This window comes from Oncorhynchus clarkii, chromosome 17 (assembly GCF_045791955.1).
Source record: "Oncorhynchus clarkii lewisi isolate Uvic-CL-2024 chromosome 17, UVic_Ocla_1.0, whole genome shotgun sequence".
NCBI classification, from domain to species: Eukaryota; Metazoa; Chordata; class Actinopteri; order Salmoniformes; family Salmonidae; genus Oncorhynchus; species Oncorhynchus clarkii.
The window spans coordinates 69,241,913-69,257,065 of NC_092163.1; the positions used below are offsets into that span (position 1 = coordinate 69,241,913).

General features: G+C 46.1%; 1 protein-coding gene across 3 annotated transcripts in view; it reads left to right on the forward strand.

The window, feature by feature from the left end:
- The window catches only part of LOC139371327 (voltage-dependent calcium channel subunit alpha-2/delta-2-like), a 279,472-nt gene that overhangs the window by 145,710 nt on the left and 118,609 nt on the right, over positions 1–15,153 (forward strand). For 2 of the 3 annotated variants that reach the window (XM_071111660.1, XM_071111656.1), the window contains exon 5: positions 13,185–13,229. The exons of the other annotated variant lie outside the window; for it this stretch is intronic. In XM_071111660.1, coding sequence (XP_070967761.1) covers positions 13,185–13,229 — 45 coding nt within the window. The remainder of the gene's footprint in view (positions 1–13,184; positions 13,230–15,153) is intronic. 3 annotated transcript variants of the gene reach the window in all.

Sequence of the window (15,153 nt, forward strand, 5' to 3'; positions counted from 1 at the left end):
GCCGTGCCCTAGGCCTCCCCCTTCCCCTCTTCATCATACACAGCTTTATCTGAGGAGTCAAACACACAGCTCCTCTCTCTCTTTCTCTCTCTCTCTGGTGCTTCTCTCTCTCTCATTTATTTCAATTCAAAAGGCTTTATTGGCATGGGAAACAGCTTTCTCTCTCTGTCTCTCCCTGACTTGATCTCTCCCTCTCTCACTATTTCTCGCTCACTCCACCTATTTTGCTCCCTATCTCCCTTTTTCACTTTCTCTCTCGCTCTCTCTTTTGCTCTTTCTTTCTCTCTCTCGCGCTCTCTCACCCTTGTCTCTGCTTTTCCACATTTTGCTTTTGCCTCTTTCTTTAAAGTGTGCTTTTTCCATTTAATGATGGTATTTTTATTGACAGTATAAAGAGGCATCCTCCCTGTGATTATGACAGGTTGCTTCAACAGACTCATTTCTCCCCAGAGGAGCCTAACTTGAAAACCACCCTGCATTTATACTAGCCTAATAAGAAGATATTTTAAGGTGACAGGTTTTGTGTGGCTATTTCAAGTGGGCAGTGCATTAAATTCCGGTCTATTCTATTTTTTGCAATTTGGACATTACTCGACTTGTCCAGGCAGTCAGATGGTTTTTTGTGTCGGTGAATCCTCACTATAGCCAGACTATGTTCACTGAGTTTAGTCTACGTCCTCAACAAGACCCAAATTGTTTCTCATCACGAAAGTCTGACAATCTGTATTAGAGATGGGGGGGGGGGGGGGGGGGGGGGGAGCTTTAATGACAGGCGGGGGTAAAGCTTTAATAGTGCAGATAGATTGTGGCTTCTATCAATGTAATTGTCTGCATCACTTCCAATCCCCCATATATATATTTTGTTGTTGTTGTTGAAAATATATACAGTTAATTTGAAAAGTATTCAGACCCCTTGAATTTTTCCACTTTTTGTTACGTTAAAGCCTTATTCTAAAATGGATTAAATAGTTTTTTCCTTCGTCAATCTACACACAATACCCCATAATGACAAAGCAAAAACAGGTTGTTAGACATTTTTTTTGACATTAGTATTCAGACCCTTTACTTAATACTTTGTTGAAGTCTTGAGTCTTCTTGGGTATGATGCTACAAGCTTGGCATACCTGTATTTGGGGAGTTTCTCCCATTCTGGGGGGGCGTATTGCTGCACGGCTATTTTCAGGTCTCTCCAGAGATGTTAGATCGGGTTTAATTCCAGGCTCTGACTGGGCCACTCAAGGACATTCAGAGACTTGTCCCGAAGCCACTCCTGCATTGTCTTGGCTGTGTGCTTAGGGTTGTTGTTCTGTTGGAAGGCGAACCTTCGCCCCAGTCTGAGGTCCTGAGTGCTCTGGAGAATGTTTTCATCAAGGATCTCTCTGTACTTTGCTCCATTCATCTTTCCCACGATCCTGACTAGTCTCCCAGTCCCTGTCGCTGAAAAACAGCAAGGCCCTTCTCCCCGATTGTTCAGTTTGGCTGGGTGGCAAGCTCTAGAAAGAGTATTGGTAATTCCAAAATTCTTCCATTTAAGAATGATGGAAGCAACTTGGGGACCTTCAATGCTGCAGACATGTTTTGGTACCCTGTCCCCAGATCTGTCCTGTCTCGGAGCTCTATGGACAATTCCTTTGACCTCATGGCTTGGTTTTTGCTCTGACATTATATAGACCGGTGTGTGCCTTTCCAAATCATGTCCAATCAATTTAATTGACCAAAGGTAGACTCCAATCAAGTTGTAGAAACATCTCAAGGATGATCAATGGAAACAAGATACACCGGAGCTCAATTTTGAGTCTCATAGCAAAGGGTCTGAATAATTAGGTAAATTAGATATTTCTGTTTTTGGTTTGCATTTCCTGCTGTGCAATAAAATTCTTAGCTAAAAAAAAGACTGATCGAATTAAGATCCTACATCTGTATCATCACAAGACCAGTTATTAAGACCAGTTACTAAGACCAGTTATTAAGACCGGTTATTAAGACCGGTTATTAAGACCGGTTATTAAGACCAGTTACTAAGACCAGTTACTAAGACCAGTTATTAAGACCGGTTACTAAGACCAGTTACTAAGACCGGTCATTAAATTAGTTTAAAGGCTCTCTGGTAGTCCTGTGTCTACATTACTAGGATTATTTCACCCCGTGTGATTTAGCTAGGTTTTTATGTTTCGTAAGCGTTCCTATTATACAAGGAAGGCCTTTTGTTCAAATGAAATGTTTTTATGAAATTAACAAATTCATTTTCATGTTTTTTGTGGTTTCTTTCCCGTATTGCACCTCCAGTGTTCTAGTCTCCTTGATGAAATTGCATGTCAGTCATTACATGTGTCAATTGATCAAATGTGTGCTGTGTGTACTTCTCAATACAACATTTCACACTAGCTTCTACTAGAAGGTTTGAACATTTCCTGAATGTCTAAGGGTGTTGGACATGTCAAAAAGACATTGGTTAGGGGTAGAGAGACGTTGAGAGACAAGGAGAGTGATTGGAGTGGAGGCAGGAAGGACAGAACAGCAGAGTGAGTCAGGTTTTATACCTTCCTAACAGGTAGGTGTTACAGAAGCACATCTATTCTGCTGCCCAATCACATTGTCTTTTTGTTCTGGAAGGTCCTCCCTGACTAGTCAGCAGAGTGTGTGTGTGTGTGCGTGCATGCATGTGTGCGTGCATGCGTGTGTGTGTGTGTGTGTGTGTGTGTGTGTGTGTGTGCGTGTGCGTGTGCGTGTGTGTGCGTATGTTTGTGTGTGTGTGTGTGTGTGTGTATGTATAAATACGGACTAATGAAGAGCAGCAAATAAAAATCCTTTATTGTGTCTGATATAATGTCAGGTTCCATTAGGGATCTGCTGCTAGGGATGATTGCTGGAGTACCATGGCCTGGAGAGCATCCGCAGTTTCTGTTTGATTGTGACTTGTTTGTTTGTGTGTGTGTGTGTGTGTGTGTGTGTGTGTACGTGTAATTACAAAGTCATTAGCAGGTGTCCAGAAGATATATGGATTTGACTGTAATCTCTCCTCACATGATGGAGAGCTTGTCTGAGATTTAAATGTCAAACTGTCTCAACTTGTCTTGTGAGAGCACACAGCATGCCCACCAAGAGGTAAGGAATACACCCTGACACATGCACACTAAACCCTTCCTCCCTGACAGAAGCCAATATGTGTAGTGTGCAGGTCTATACAGTATTCCACCAAATGGGCTGGTTCATATTTAGCCCAGTGGGCCTGTCTAACTTGGTTTTATTTGCACAAAATGATCATTATCGGGTTAATACTGGTTGCCTCAAGTAAACAAATGTTGTCGCATGGAGTCCTCAAGGAACGAAATGGGCCGGTGTGTTAGAAATGTTTATTTTTTTATATTTTTATTTCACCTTTATTTAACCAGGTAGGCAAGTTGAGAACAAGTTCTCATTTACAACTGCGACCTGGCCAAGATAAAGCAAAGCAGTGCGACACAAACAACAACACAAGGTTACACATGGAATAAATAAACATACAGTCAATAACACAATACAAAAAAGGTCTATGCACAGTGTGGGCAAATGAGGAAAGATAAGGGAGGTAAAGAAATAAATAAGCCATAGTGGCGAAATAATTACAATTTAGCAATTAAACATTGGAGTGATAGATGTGCAGAAGATGAATTGGCAAGTAGAGATACTGGGGTGCAAAGGAGAGAAAAAAAACAGTATGGGGATGAGGTAGTTGGATGGGCTTTTTACAGATGGGCTATGTACAGGTGCAGTGAACTGTGAGCTCCTCTGAGACCTGGTGCTTAAAGTTAGTGAGGGAGATATAAATCTCCAGCTTCAGTGATTTTTGCAATTCATTACAGTCATTGGCAGCAGAGAACTGGAAGGAAAGGCGGGCAAAGCAGGATTTTTCTTTGGGGGTGACCAGTGAAAAATACCTGCTGGCGCGCATGCTATGGGTGGGTGCTGCTATGGTGACCAGTGAGCTGAGATAAGTCTGGGCTTTACCTAGCAAAGACTTATAGATGACCTGGAGTTGGTGGGTTTGGCGACGAATATGAAGCGAGGGCCAGCCAACGAGAGCATACAGGTCACAGTGGTGGGTAATATATGGGGCTTTGGTGACAAAACGGATGGCACTGTGATAGACTGCATCCAATTTGCTGAGTAGTGTCGGAGGCTATTTTGTAAATGACATCGCCAAAGTCAGAGATCGGCAGGATGGTCAGTTTTACGAGGGTATGTTTGGCTGCATCAGTGAAGGAGGCTTTGTTGCGAAATAGGAAGCCGATTCTAGATTTAATTTTGGATTGGAGATGCTTAATGTGAGTCTGGAAGGAGAGTTTAAAGTCTAACCAGACACCTAGGTATTTGTAGTTGTCCACATATTCTAAGTCAGAACCGTCCAGAGTAGTGATGCTGGACTGGCGGGCAAGTGGGGCAGCGATTGGTTGAAGAGCATGCATTTAGTTTTACTTGCATTTACGAACAGTTGGAGGCCACGGAAGGAGAGTTGTATGGCATTGAAGCTCGTCTGGAGGTTAGTTAATAACACAGTGTCCAAAGAAGGGCCAGAAATATATAGAATGGTGTTGTCTGCGTAGAGGTGGATCAGAGAGTCACCAGGGACAACCAGGGATGTTAGGGATGATTTCTGGTCCCAGTCCAGCCCTGTATTCCAGCTACTGTACCTGCTTTTACCATATGAATCTACAGCGTCTGTATCTACATAGGGCGGCGCACAATTGGCCCACCGCTGTCCGGTTTGGCCGGGGTAGGCCGTAATTGTAAATCAGAATTTGTTCTTAAAACCTGTCTAGGATACACGTTCCGCTAACGGAACCCCCCCCCCCCCCCCCCAACATTCCGCTGAAAAGGCAGCGTGGGAAATTCAAAAATATTTTTTTGAAATATTTAAACTTTCACACATTAACAAGTCCAATACAGCAAATGAAAACATCTTGTTAATCTACCCATCGTGTCCGATTTTTAAAATGTTTTACAGCGAACACAACAGATATTTATGTTAGATCACCACCAAATCCCAAAAAACACACAGCCATTTTTCCCATCCAAAGATAGTCACAAAAGCAGAATTAGAGATAAAATGAATCACTAACCTTTGATAATCTTCATCAGATGACACTCATATGACATCATGTTACACAATACATTTATGTTTTGTTCGATAATATGCATATTTATATCCACAAATCTCGGTTTACATTGACGCCATGTTCAGAAATGCCTCCAAAATATCCGGAGTAATTACAGAAAGCTACGCCAGATAACAGAAATACTCATCATAAACTTTGACGAAAGATACATGTTTTACATGTAACTAAAGATTCACTGGAACTTAATGCAACCGCTGTGTCAGATTTTTTAAAAACGTTACGAAAAAGCATACCATGCAATAATCTAAAACGGCGCTAAGATGTAACAATATTTCTCCGACATGTTGGAGTCAACAGAAATACGAAATTACATCATAAATATTCCTTTACCTTTGATGATCTTTCATCAGAATTCAGTGCAAGGAGTCCTAGTTCCACAATAAATCGTTGTTTTGTTCCATAATGTCAATTACTAGTGTCCAATTAGCTGCTTTTGCTAGCACGGTTAGTTCACATGTCCGAAAGCTGGCGCTGGTCTAGGCGAACTCGGACGAAAACTTTAAAAAGTTATATTCCAGGTCGAATAAACTGGTCAAACTAAGTAGAGAATCAATCTTCAGGATGTTATTTTCATATATATCCAATAACGCATATATATCCAATAACGCTGGAGTGCTGCACCCACTCCTCCACCGCAGGAGCCTCGGTCTGACTCTGATGCCACGGTGCTAGGACCGGCTGGTAGCCGAACGTGCATTGAAATGGTGACATGTTCGTGGAGGAGTGAGTTCTGGGCCAACTCCGCCCATGGGACGTACCTTGACCACTCCCCTGGCGGTCCTGGCAATACGACCGCAGAAACCTACCCACCTTGTTCACTCTCTCCACCTGCCCATTAATCTCGGGGTGATAACCAGAGGTCAAGCTGACCGAGACCCCCAGACGCTCCATAAACTCCCTCCACACTCGGGACGTGAACTGGGGACCCCGATCAGAGACGATGTCCTCCGGCACCCCGTAGTTCCAGAAGACGTGGGTAAATAGAGCCTCCGCAGTCTGTAGGGCTGTAGGGAGACCGGGCAACGGGAAGAGACGGCAGGACTTAGAAAACCGATCCACAACAACCAGGACCATGGTGTTCCCCTGAGATAGGGGAAGATCGGTAAGGAAGTCCACCGACAGGTGAGACCAGGGCCATTGTGGTGCCTAGGAGCCTTACTCTTGGCACACACCAAACAGGAAGAGACATAGAACCTCACGTCCCTTGCCAAGGTGGGCCACCAGTACTTCCCCCTAAGACTCTGCACTGTCCTCGCCACACCAGGATGACCTGAAGAGGGTAGTGTGTGTGCCCACCGAATCAGTTGATCACGGACACCAAGCGGCACGTACTTGCAACCTGTAGGACATTGAGGCGCAGGTTCCACCCATAACGCCTGCTCAATGTCCGCATCCACCTCCCATACCACCGGTGCCACCAGCCTAGAAGCTGGAAGGATGGGAGTAGGATCGATGGGCCGATCCTCCGTGTCATAAAGACGGGACAGCGCGTCGGCCTTCGTGTTCAGTGAACCTGGTCTTATACGATGGTAAACCTAAATCGGGTGAAGAACACAGCCCACCTTGCCTGACGCGGATTCAGTCTCCTAGCTGCCCGGATATACTCCAGATTCCGGTGGTCAGTCCAGATGAGGAAAGGGTGTTTAGCCCCCTCAAGCCAGTGTCTCCACACCTTCAGGGCCTTTACCACAGCTAACAACTCCCGGTCCCCCACATCATAGTTACGCTCCGAGCTTCCTCGAAAAGAAAGCGCAGGGGCGGAGTTTCGGTGGCGTACCCGAGCGCTGTGATAGCACGGCTCCCACCCCAGCCTCGGACGCGTCCACCTCCACTATGAACGCTAAAGAGGAGTCCGGGTGTGCCAACACGGGTGCATCAGTGAACAGTGCCTTCAACCGATTGAAGGCTCTGTCAGCCTCTGCCGACCACCGTAAACGCACCAGCCCCCCCTTCAGCAGTGAGGTAATGGGGGCCAAAACCCTGGATAAACCTCTGGTAGTAATCTGGTAGTAATCGCTGCACCTCCTTCACCGTGGTTGGAGTCGGCCAATTTGAAAGCGTTTGAAACGCTATTAGCGCGTGTTAACTAGCTAGCCATTTCACTTCGGTTACACCAGCCTCATCTCGGGAGTTGATAGGCTTGAAGTCATAAAGAGCGCAATGCTTGACCACAACGAAGAGCTGCTGGCAAAACACACAAAAGTGCTGTTTCGAAAGTGCTGTTTGAATGAATGTTTACGCGCCTGCTTCTGCCTACCACCGCTCAGTCAGATGCTTGTATGCTTGTATGCTCAGTCAGATTATATGCAACGCAGGACACGCTAGATAATATCTAGTAATATCATCAACCATGTGTTGATGAACTAGTGAACTAGTGATTATGATTGATTGTTTTTTATAAGATAAGTTTAATGCTAGCTTACCTTGGCTTACTGCATTCGCATAACAGGCAGTCTCCTTGTGGAGTGCAACGAGAGAGAGGCAGGTCGTTATTGCGTTGGACTAGTTAACTGTAAGGTTGCAAGATTGGATCCCCGAGCTGACAAGGTGAAAATCTGTCTTTCTGTCCCTGAACAAGGCAGTTAACCCACCGTTCCTAGGCCGTCATTGAAAATAATAATGTGTTCTTAACTGACTTGCCTAGTTAATAAAAGGTATAAAAAAATATATATAATATATATATATATTTTTTTTTTTTAAATCGGCGCCCAAAAATACAGATTTCCGATTGTTATGAAACCATTCCGATTAATCGGTCGAATCGGAGAACCCCCTGTCTCCACGAAATCCTGGGATTGTGACTGGCCAGCCAGGGAACCCCCAGCTCCCCTGGAAATGCAGGTGAATCGATAAGGAAGAGACTAATCCGCTCCCTATGATCCCCCTGCGTTACCATGTCCAGTGGAACCGTGGCCTGACCCTAATGGTCAGGAGTGCACGGGGAAGGGGGGGGATCTATCGGCACCAGCGGAATTCCCAGCTTACGGGCGAGTCCGCGATCCAGAAAGTTCCCAGCTGCGCCTGAATCGACTAGCGCCTTATGCTGGGAAGAGGGAGAAATTTCAAGGAAAAAAATCATTATAAACATGTGACCAACAGGGGGCTCTGGGTGAGTTTGATTCTGACTCACCTGGGGTGACCGGGAAGTGTTCTAACTGCCCTCTCGACTCCCAGACTGGCACCTCCAGTACCGGTCGGCCGTGTGTCCTCTCCGACCACAGCTGGTGCAGGAGGAGCCTCCTCCTCCGGTACCCCTCAAAGTGGCTCCCCCCTAACTCCATAAGAATGGGAGCGGGAGGGCTAGGAGGTGGAACTGACAGGACCTTTCTGAACGCTGTTGTTCCACCCGGCCCCAGCGGCCAAGGCCCGGAACTCCAACGCAAAGTCCTGCGCGCTCCTCGTCTCCTGCCTAAGGTGGAATAGTCGCTTACCCGCCGCTCTGCCCTCTGGAGGGTGGTCTCTGGATAGTGCTCCCTCGCCGAGTCTGGGCCATTCCAGACAGCGTTGGCCCACTCCAGAGCTCGACCCGTCAGGCAGGAGACGAGGACGCTCACACTCTCCTCCCACGAGGGTGTCAGCCTCACGGTAGCCAGGTACAGCTCAAGCTCCATCGTACTCCCTCGGGGGCGCAAGATGAAGTGCGCTGGAGCCGGACGCCGCCGGAGGAGTAGGTTGACTCAGAGGAGCCGGAGGTGAAATGGGGAGACCACTCCTCTCCCATCGGTCCATTCTCTCCATCATCTGGTCCATCGCCGACCCAATCCTATGGAGGATGGTGGTATGGTGGAGGACGCGCTCCTCCATCGATGGAAGGGGGGTGGCCGCTGCTCCTGCTGACTCCATTCTCTCCATCATCTGGTCCATCGCCGACCCAATCCGATGGAGGATGGTGGTATGGTGGAGGACGCGCTCCTCCATCGATGGAAGGGGGGTGGCCGCTGCTCCTGCTGACTCCATTCTCTACATCATCTGGTCCATCGCAGATCCAATCCAATGGAGGATGGTGGTATGGTGGAGGACGCGCTCCTCCATCGATGGAAGGGGGGTGGCCGCTGCTCCTGCTGACTCCATTCTTGTGGTCTGGGCTTCTGTAACGCTCTTGGGCGTAGTGGGTGCGGAGTCAGGCGCAGGAGGCAGAAGGTACAGAAATAGTGCTTTATTTACGCACAGGACAATCGTACGCGCCAAGCTACTGGGTGCACATACGCGATCGCCCGAAACCAGGACTTAACAAGTTCGGAGGAAAACCCAAAAGTGAGACGCACTACCACACAATAACACAGTGGGAAAAACAAGCCCGCACAAAGAGCAGGCGGGCCTACTGGCTTAAATAGCCCAACTAAAAACCTAAACAAGAAAGAGGTGTAACTAATAAGACAAAACCAACAGAAACGGAAAAGGGATCGGTGGCAGCTAGTAGACCGGTGACGACGACCGCCGAGCCACCCGAACAGGAAGAGGAGCCACCTTCGGTAGGAGTCGTGACACAATGCTTTGTTGAAAGATTTGTTTTGTTGTTTCTACTTGTCATATGATCATTTGAAAAACAATCTTCCATATACAATTACAATTATTAATTTGAGCCAGTTTGCTACAGTAGGAAACAGGAAATATTCATTATTATTGTGGATTATAATTAATGGACATTTTTTTAAGGGTTGATACATTTTTCATTAGGGCAAATCGAGTCTTAAATTACACAAAGTGGAAATGACAAACTTTAGAAGCCTTTAGAAGATTGAATTGCTTAGCAACAAAAGAGTGATCAAATTAAGACCCTAAAATCTGTCGATATATAATTATTTAATAGTCATTCATTAGAGTAATTGATAGTGGGTGACAAATAGATAAGAAAAATGATAGAGAGCCAGTCAGAGTGACACAGTTCAGACAGGAAGCAGCAACAGAAACCAAAAGACAGATAGACAGACATGGTGAGAAAACACAAAAAAGTCACACTATAATCTAGAGCAGAGGGGACTGTTTCTATAGCAACAGTGGGCACCTAACCTGCAGCTGCACTGTACTCACTCAATCTGAAATTGGGTGTGAATGCTGCCTGGTATTGAGGGGAGAGAGATGGGGAAGGAGAATGCTGCCTGGTATTGAGGGAGAGAGATGGGGAAGAGAGAATGCTGCCTGGTATTGAGGGGATATAGATGGGGAAGAGAGAATGCTGCCTGGTATTGAGGGGAGAGAGATGGGGAAGACAGAATGCTGCCTGGTATTGAGGGGAGAGAGATGACAACTGAGATAAGGGTAAAGAGACCGAGGAGTGGGGAGAGATGCTGTGCGAGCGTGATGCATTGCTGGCGTGCCATTCTATGAGTGTGTGCCGTGTGCTCTTGCTTGTGTGTGTGTGTGTGTGTGTGTGTGTGCCGTGTGCTCTTGCTTGTGTGTGTGTGTGTGTGTGTGTTTAGCTGGTAGTTGTGGGTAGTGTGCTTTATTAGATGTGTTTAACCTAGGCCCTGGACCCTAAGAGACCAAGGACCAGCCAGCCTAGGGGGATCTGAGGGACCACAGATAGGGTGCCTCGCCATGTAGCCTCTGGTTGTGTGTGTGCCCTTACATAAAAACATTACATGTGAAAAGAACACTTGAAAAAAACACATAATTTCCGGACACGTGTGAACAAATCATGTGAAAAATGTAACACGAAAAATACACTACCGTTCAAAAGTTTGGGGTCACTTAGAAATGTCCTTGTTTTTGAAAGGAATGCCATTTGTCCATTGAAATAACAGGCCAGCATCCTGGAGTCGCCTCTTCACTGTTGACGTTGAGACTGGTGTTTTGGGGTTACTATTTAATGAACCTGCCAGTTCTTAAACTAGACACTCTAATGTACTTGTCCTCTTGCTCAGTTGTGCACCGGGGCCTCCCACTCCTCTTTCTATTCTGGTTAGAGACAGTTTGCGCTGTTCTGGGAAGGGAGTAGTACACAGCGTTGTAAGAGATCTTCAGTTTCTTGGCAATTTCTTACATGGAATAGTCTTCATTTGTCAGAACAAGAATAGACTGATGTGTTTCAGAAGAAAGTTATTTGTTTCTGGCCATTATGAGCCTGTAATCGAACCCACAAATGCTGATGCTCCAGATACTCAACTAGTCTAAAGAAGGCCTGTTTTATTGCTTCTTTAATCAGGATAACAGTTTTCAGCTGTGCTAACATAACTGCAGTTTTCTAATGATCAATTAGCCTTTTAAAAATATAAACTTGGATTAGCTAACCATTGGACACAGGGTTGATGGTTGCTAATAAATGGGCCTCTGTACGCCAATATAGATATTCCATAAAAAATCTGCCATTTCCAGCTACAATAGTCATTTACAACATTAACAATGTCTACACTGTATTTCTGATCAATTTGATGTTATTTTAATGGACAAAAAATGAAGGAAATTTCAAAGTGACCCCAAACTTTTGAACGAACGGTAGTATATACATTTCACATGAGTCAGACACGTGCCGCATTTAAAATACATTTTCACATGTGAACAAATCGCATGTGAAAAATGTCACTTGGGAAAAACAGACACGTGCGTCAGACGTGGTTTTCGGACACGTGTGAAGTTTCACATGCATTTTCACATGTGAAACTGCAAATTTGACATGTTCCTTTTTCCATACCCATCACCCTTATGTACCGTCTATAAGTGTCTTCCTGTTTACATCCCTCAACTACCCTTCCCCCCCTTTCCACATCTTCTCTCCTTGTCCCACTGTCTACCCAGATCATGCATGGCTGCTGTGTAGAGAGAGGAGGCAGAGTGTTCTGGTACTGGAGGATAACGAGCATCGGTCTGAAGGGGGAGGACTCTGCTTCTCTGCTTCCCCGTCCGGAGGCCCCCCTAGGCAAGGCCCTGCCTCATGTTAAGTGTCAATAGGAGTTTGGGTCAGGCTGCGTCTGTCCGTCTGTCTGTGTGGGTTGTTTGGGGCTGAGCTGAGCCGTGGTTAGCTGATGACTGACTCCCTGATTAGTGCTGGAGGCCAGCCCGGGTCCTGGTCACGGACACATTGAGACTGGACTGTCTCAGGGAGAGATAGAGACAGTGAGAGAGAGACAGTTAGAGAGAGAGAGACAGTGTGAGAGGGAGAGACAGTGAGAGACAGTGTGAGAGGGAGAGAGAGATAGACAGTGTGAGAGAGAGAGAGAGATAGACAGTGTGAGAGAGAGAGAGAGACAGTGTGAGAGAGAGAGAGAGAGAGAGAGAGAGAGAGAGAGAGAGAGAGAGAGAGAGAGAGATTATTATGTGTGTGTGTGTGTGTGAAGGGCTCCCTCAGCCTCTCCTCTCCTCTGCTGTCAGAATGAGCAGAGCTCCTCCACAGCGGGAGAAGCAGTCACTCCAGTGCCCTTGAGAGCGTGTCCTCATCCAGGCTCCCTCCCAATGATATTGAGGCGGGCCCAGACTTATGCCGCACCGTGCCGCACGCAGCCCTGGCGAGGAGGTGGGGGTCGGAGTGAGGGGGCAAGCTCTGGGCTGGGGAGCGTGGGGGTTGTGGGCTTTGGGGGCGTACAGGGAACGCTGCAATGAACTTGGCTTCTGTCCTGTTCTCTGTCTTTTCTTTCTCCTCTGAGATGAGAGGCGCTATTTACCATGAACTCAACAGACAATAAGCAGTGGATGAGAGCTCTAGGGAGCAATGCTAGCTCATTCCACTCTATATACTCATCCTAAATCCAGCTAACAACCACTGCACCATAGTAAATCATGCCATACATACAGCATAGCACTATATTTCCTATTATAGTAAATACCACGTTACAACACTACTAGATTGCATCCTGTACTGCATTAGAACACAGCACGTCTCAGAAACACATTCCACAAAGTTCCATTCCACAATCTTTCATCACACTACCTCCCCAGTGTTCTGTGATGCTGATTATATTCTCATGCTGTCTAGTGTGTCTGAATATAACCTTGATATCTTCATACAGCTACACCAGCAGAAGAGCCTAATGGATATAGTCACTGCTATATCTTCTCTCATCACCTGTCTCTCCACCTTTCTTTTCCGCGCAGGAGAGCGACATGGAGTACTATGATTCGAAAGCGGAATCAGACTATGTGAGTACAGTGGTGTGTGTCGTCCCAGTCCTGCCCATCCTGCTCCCCTGTACGTCTTGTTGTCCCACTGGTCACAGGCCTCCGGGCTGTCTGTGTGTGTTAGTACGCTGCTGACACTGTGGCTATGAGTGTGTGTGACAGGCCTGGGGCCAGCACCATGCATGTGTCCAAGCTCCGACTAACTGTCCTCCCAAGAGATTCAGTCAACCATGATGTACCTACCTACCTACCTAACCCCAAACCCTGAAGTACTTACCTACCTAACCCCAAACCCTGAAGTACTTACCTACCTAACCCCAAACCCTGAATGACTTACCTACACTCTTAGAAAAAAGGGTTCCCAAAAGGTTATTCGGCTGTCCCCATAGGATAACCCTTTTTGGTTCCAAATAGAACCCTTTTTGGTTCCAGGGTTTCGTGTAGAACCATCTGGGGAAAGTGTTCTATGTGGAACAAAAAAAGGGTTCTTCAAAGTGTTCTCCTATGGGGACAGCCAAATAACCCTTAAAGGTTCTCAATAGCACCTTTTTTTCTAAGGGTGTACCTAACCCCACACCCTGAAGTAGCTACCTACCTAACCCCAAACCTTGAAGGACCTACCTACCCACCTAACCCCAAACCCTGAAGGACCTACCTACCCACCTAACCCCAAACCCTGAAGGACCTACCTACCTAACCCCAAACCCTGAAGGACCTACATACCTATCCCCAAACCCTGAAGGACCTACCTAACCCCAAACCCTGAAGGACCTTCCTAAACCCAAACCCCGAAGGACCTAACTACCTACCTACCTAGCTACCTAACCCCAAACCCTGAAGGACCTACCTACCTAACCCCAAACCCTGAAGGACTTACCTACCTAACCACAAACCCTGAAGGACTTACCTACCTAACCACAAACCCTGAAGGACTTACCTACCTAACCACAAACCCTGAAGGATTTACCTACCTAACCCCAAACCCTGAAGAACCTACCTACCTAACCCCAAACCCTGAAGAACCTACCTACCTAACCCCAAACCCTGAAATACTTACCTACCTAACCCAAACCTTGAAGGACCTACCTACCTAACCCCAAACCCTGAAGTACTTACCTACCCAACCACAAATCCTGAAGTACTTACCTACCTAACCCCAAATCCTGAAGTACTTACCTACCTAACCCCAAATCCTGAAGTACTTACCTACCTAACCCCAAACCCTGAAGGACCTACCTAACCCCAACTGCACATAACCCCCACCTGTCAAACCTTAAAGTACCCTCACCCCAACTGTTGAGTACCTAATACCTAACCTCAATTTCTTAACCCTATGAAGCCCTCATGAACTTGCCTAACTAACTAAAACTGAAGTACCTAACCCTACCAATCTACTGAGTATTTTAAACCCTAAATGTCTTCTGTGCATGTGACAGCGACTGCAGTTCCTACTTTCCTCCCAAGATAGGAAAAACCCTGGAGTACATACAACTGTGGACGTCAGCAGCACTCTCTGTGGGTTTTACCTCAACCAATGCCTCAATAAATAACCAAGGAACACCCAACACAAGACAGGATAGTAGGCCTAGACTATACCAAACATACAGTTGAAGTCGGAAGTTTACATACACTTACGTTGGAGTCATTAAAACTAATTTTTCAACAACTTCAAAAGAATTATTGTTAACAAACTATAGTTTTGACAAGTCGGTTAGAACATCTACTTTGTGCATGACACAAGTAATTTTTACAACAATTGTTTACAGACAGATTATTTCACTTATATTTCACTGTATTACAATTCCAGTGGGTCAGACATTTACATACACTAAGTTGACTGTGCCTTTAAACATCTTGTAAAATTCCAGAAAAGGATGTCGTGGCTTTAGAAGCTTCTGATGGGCTAATTGACATAATTTCAGTTAATTGGAGGTGTACCTGTGGA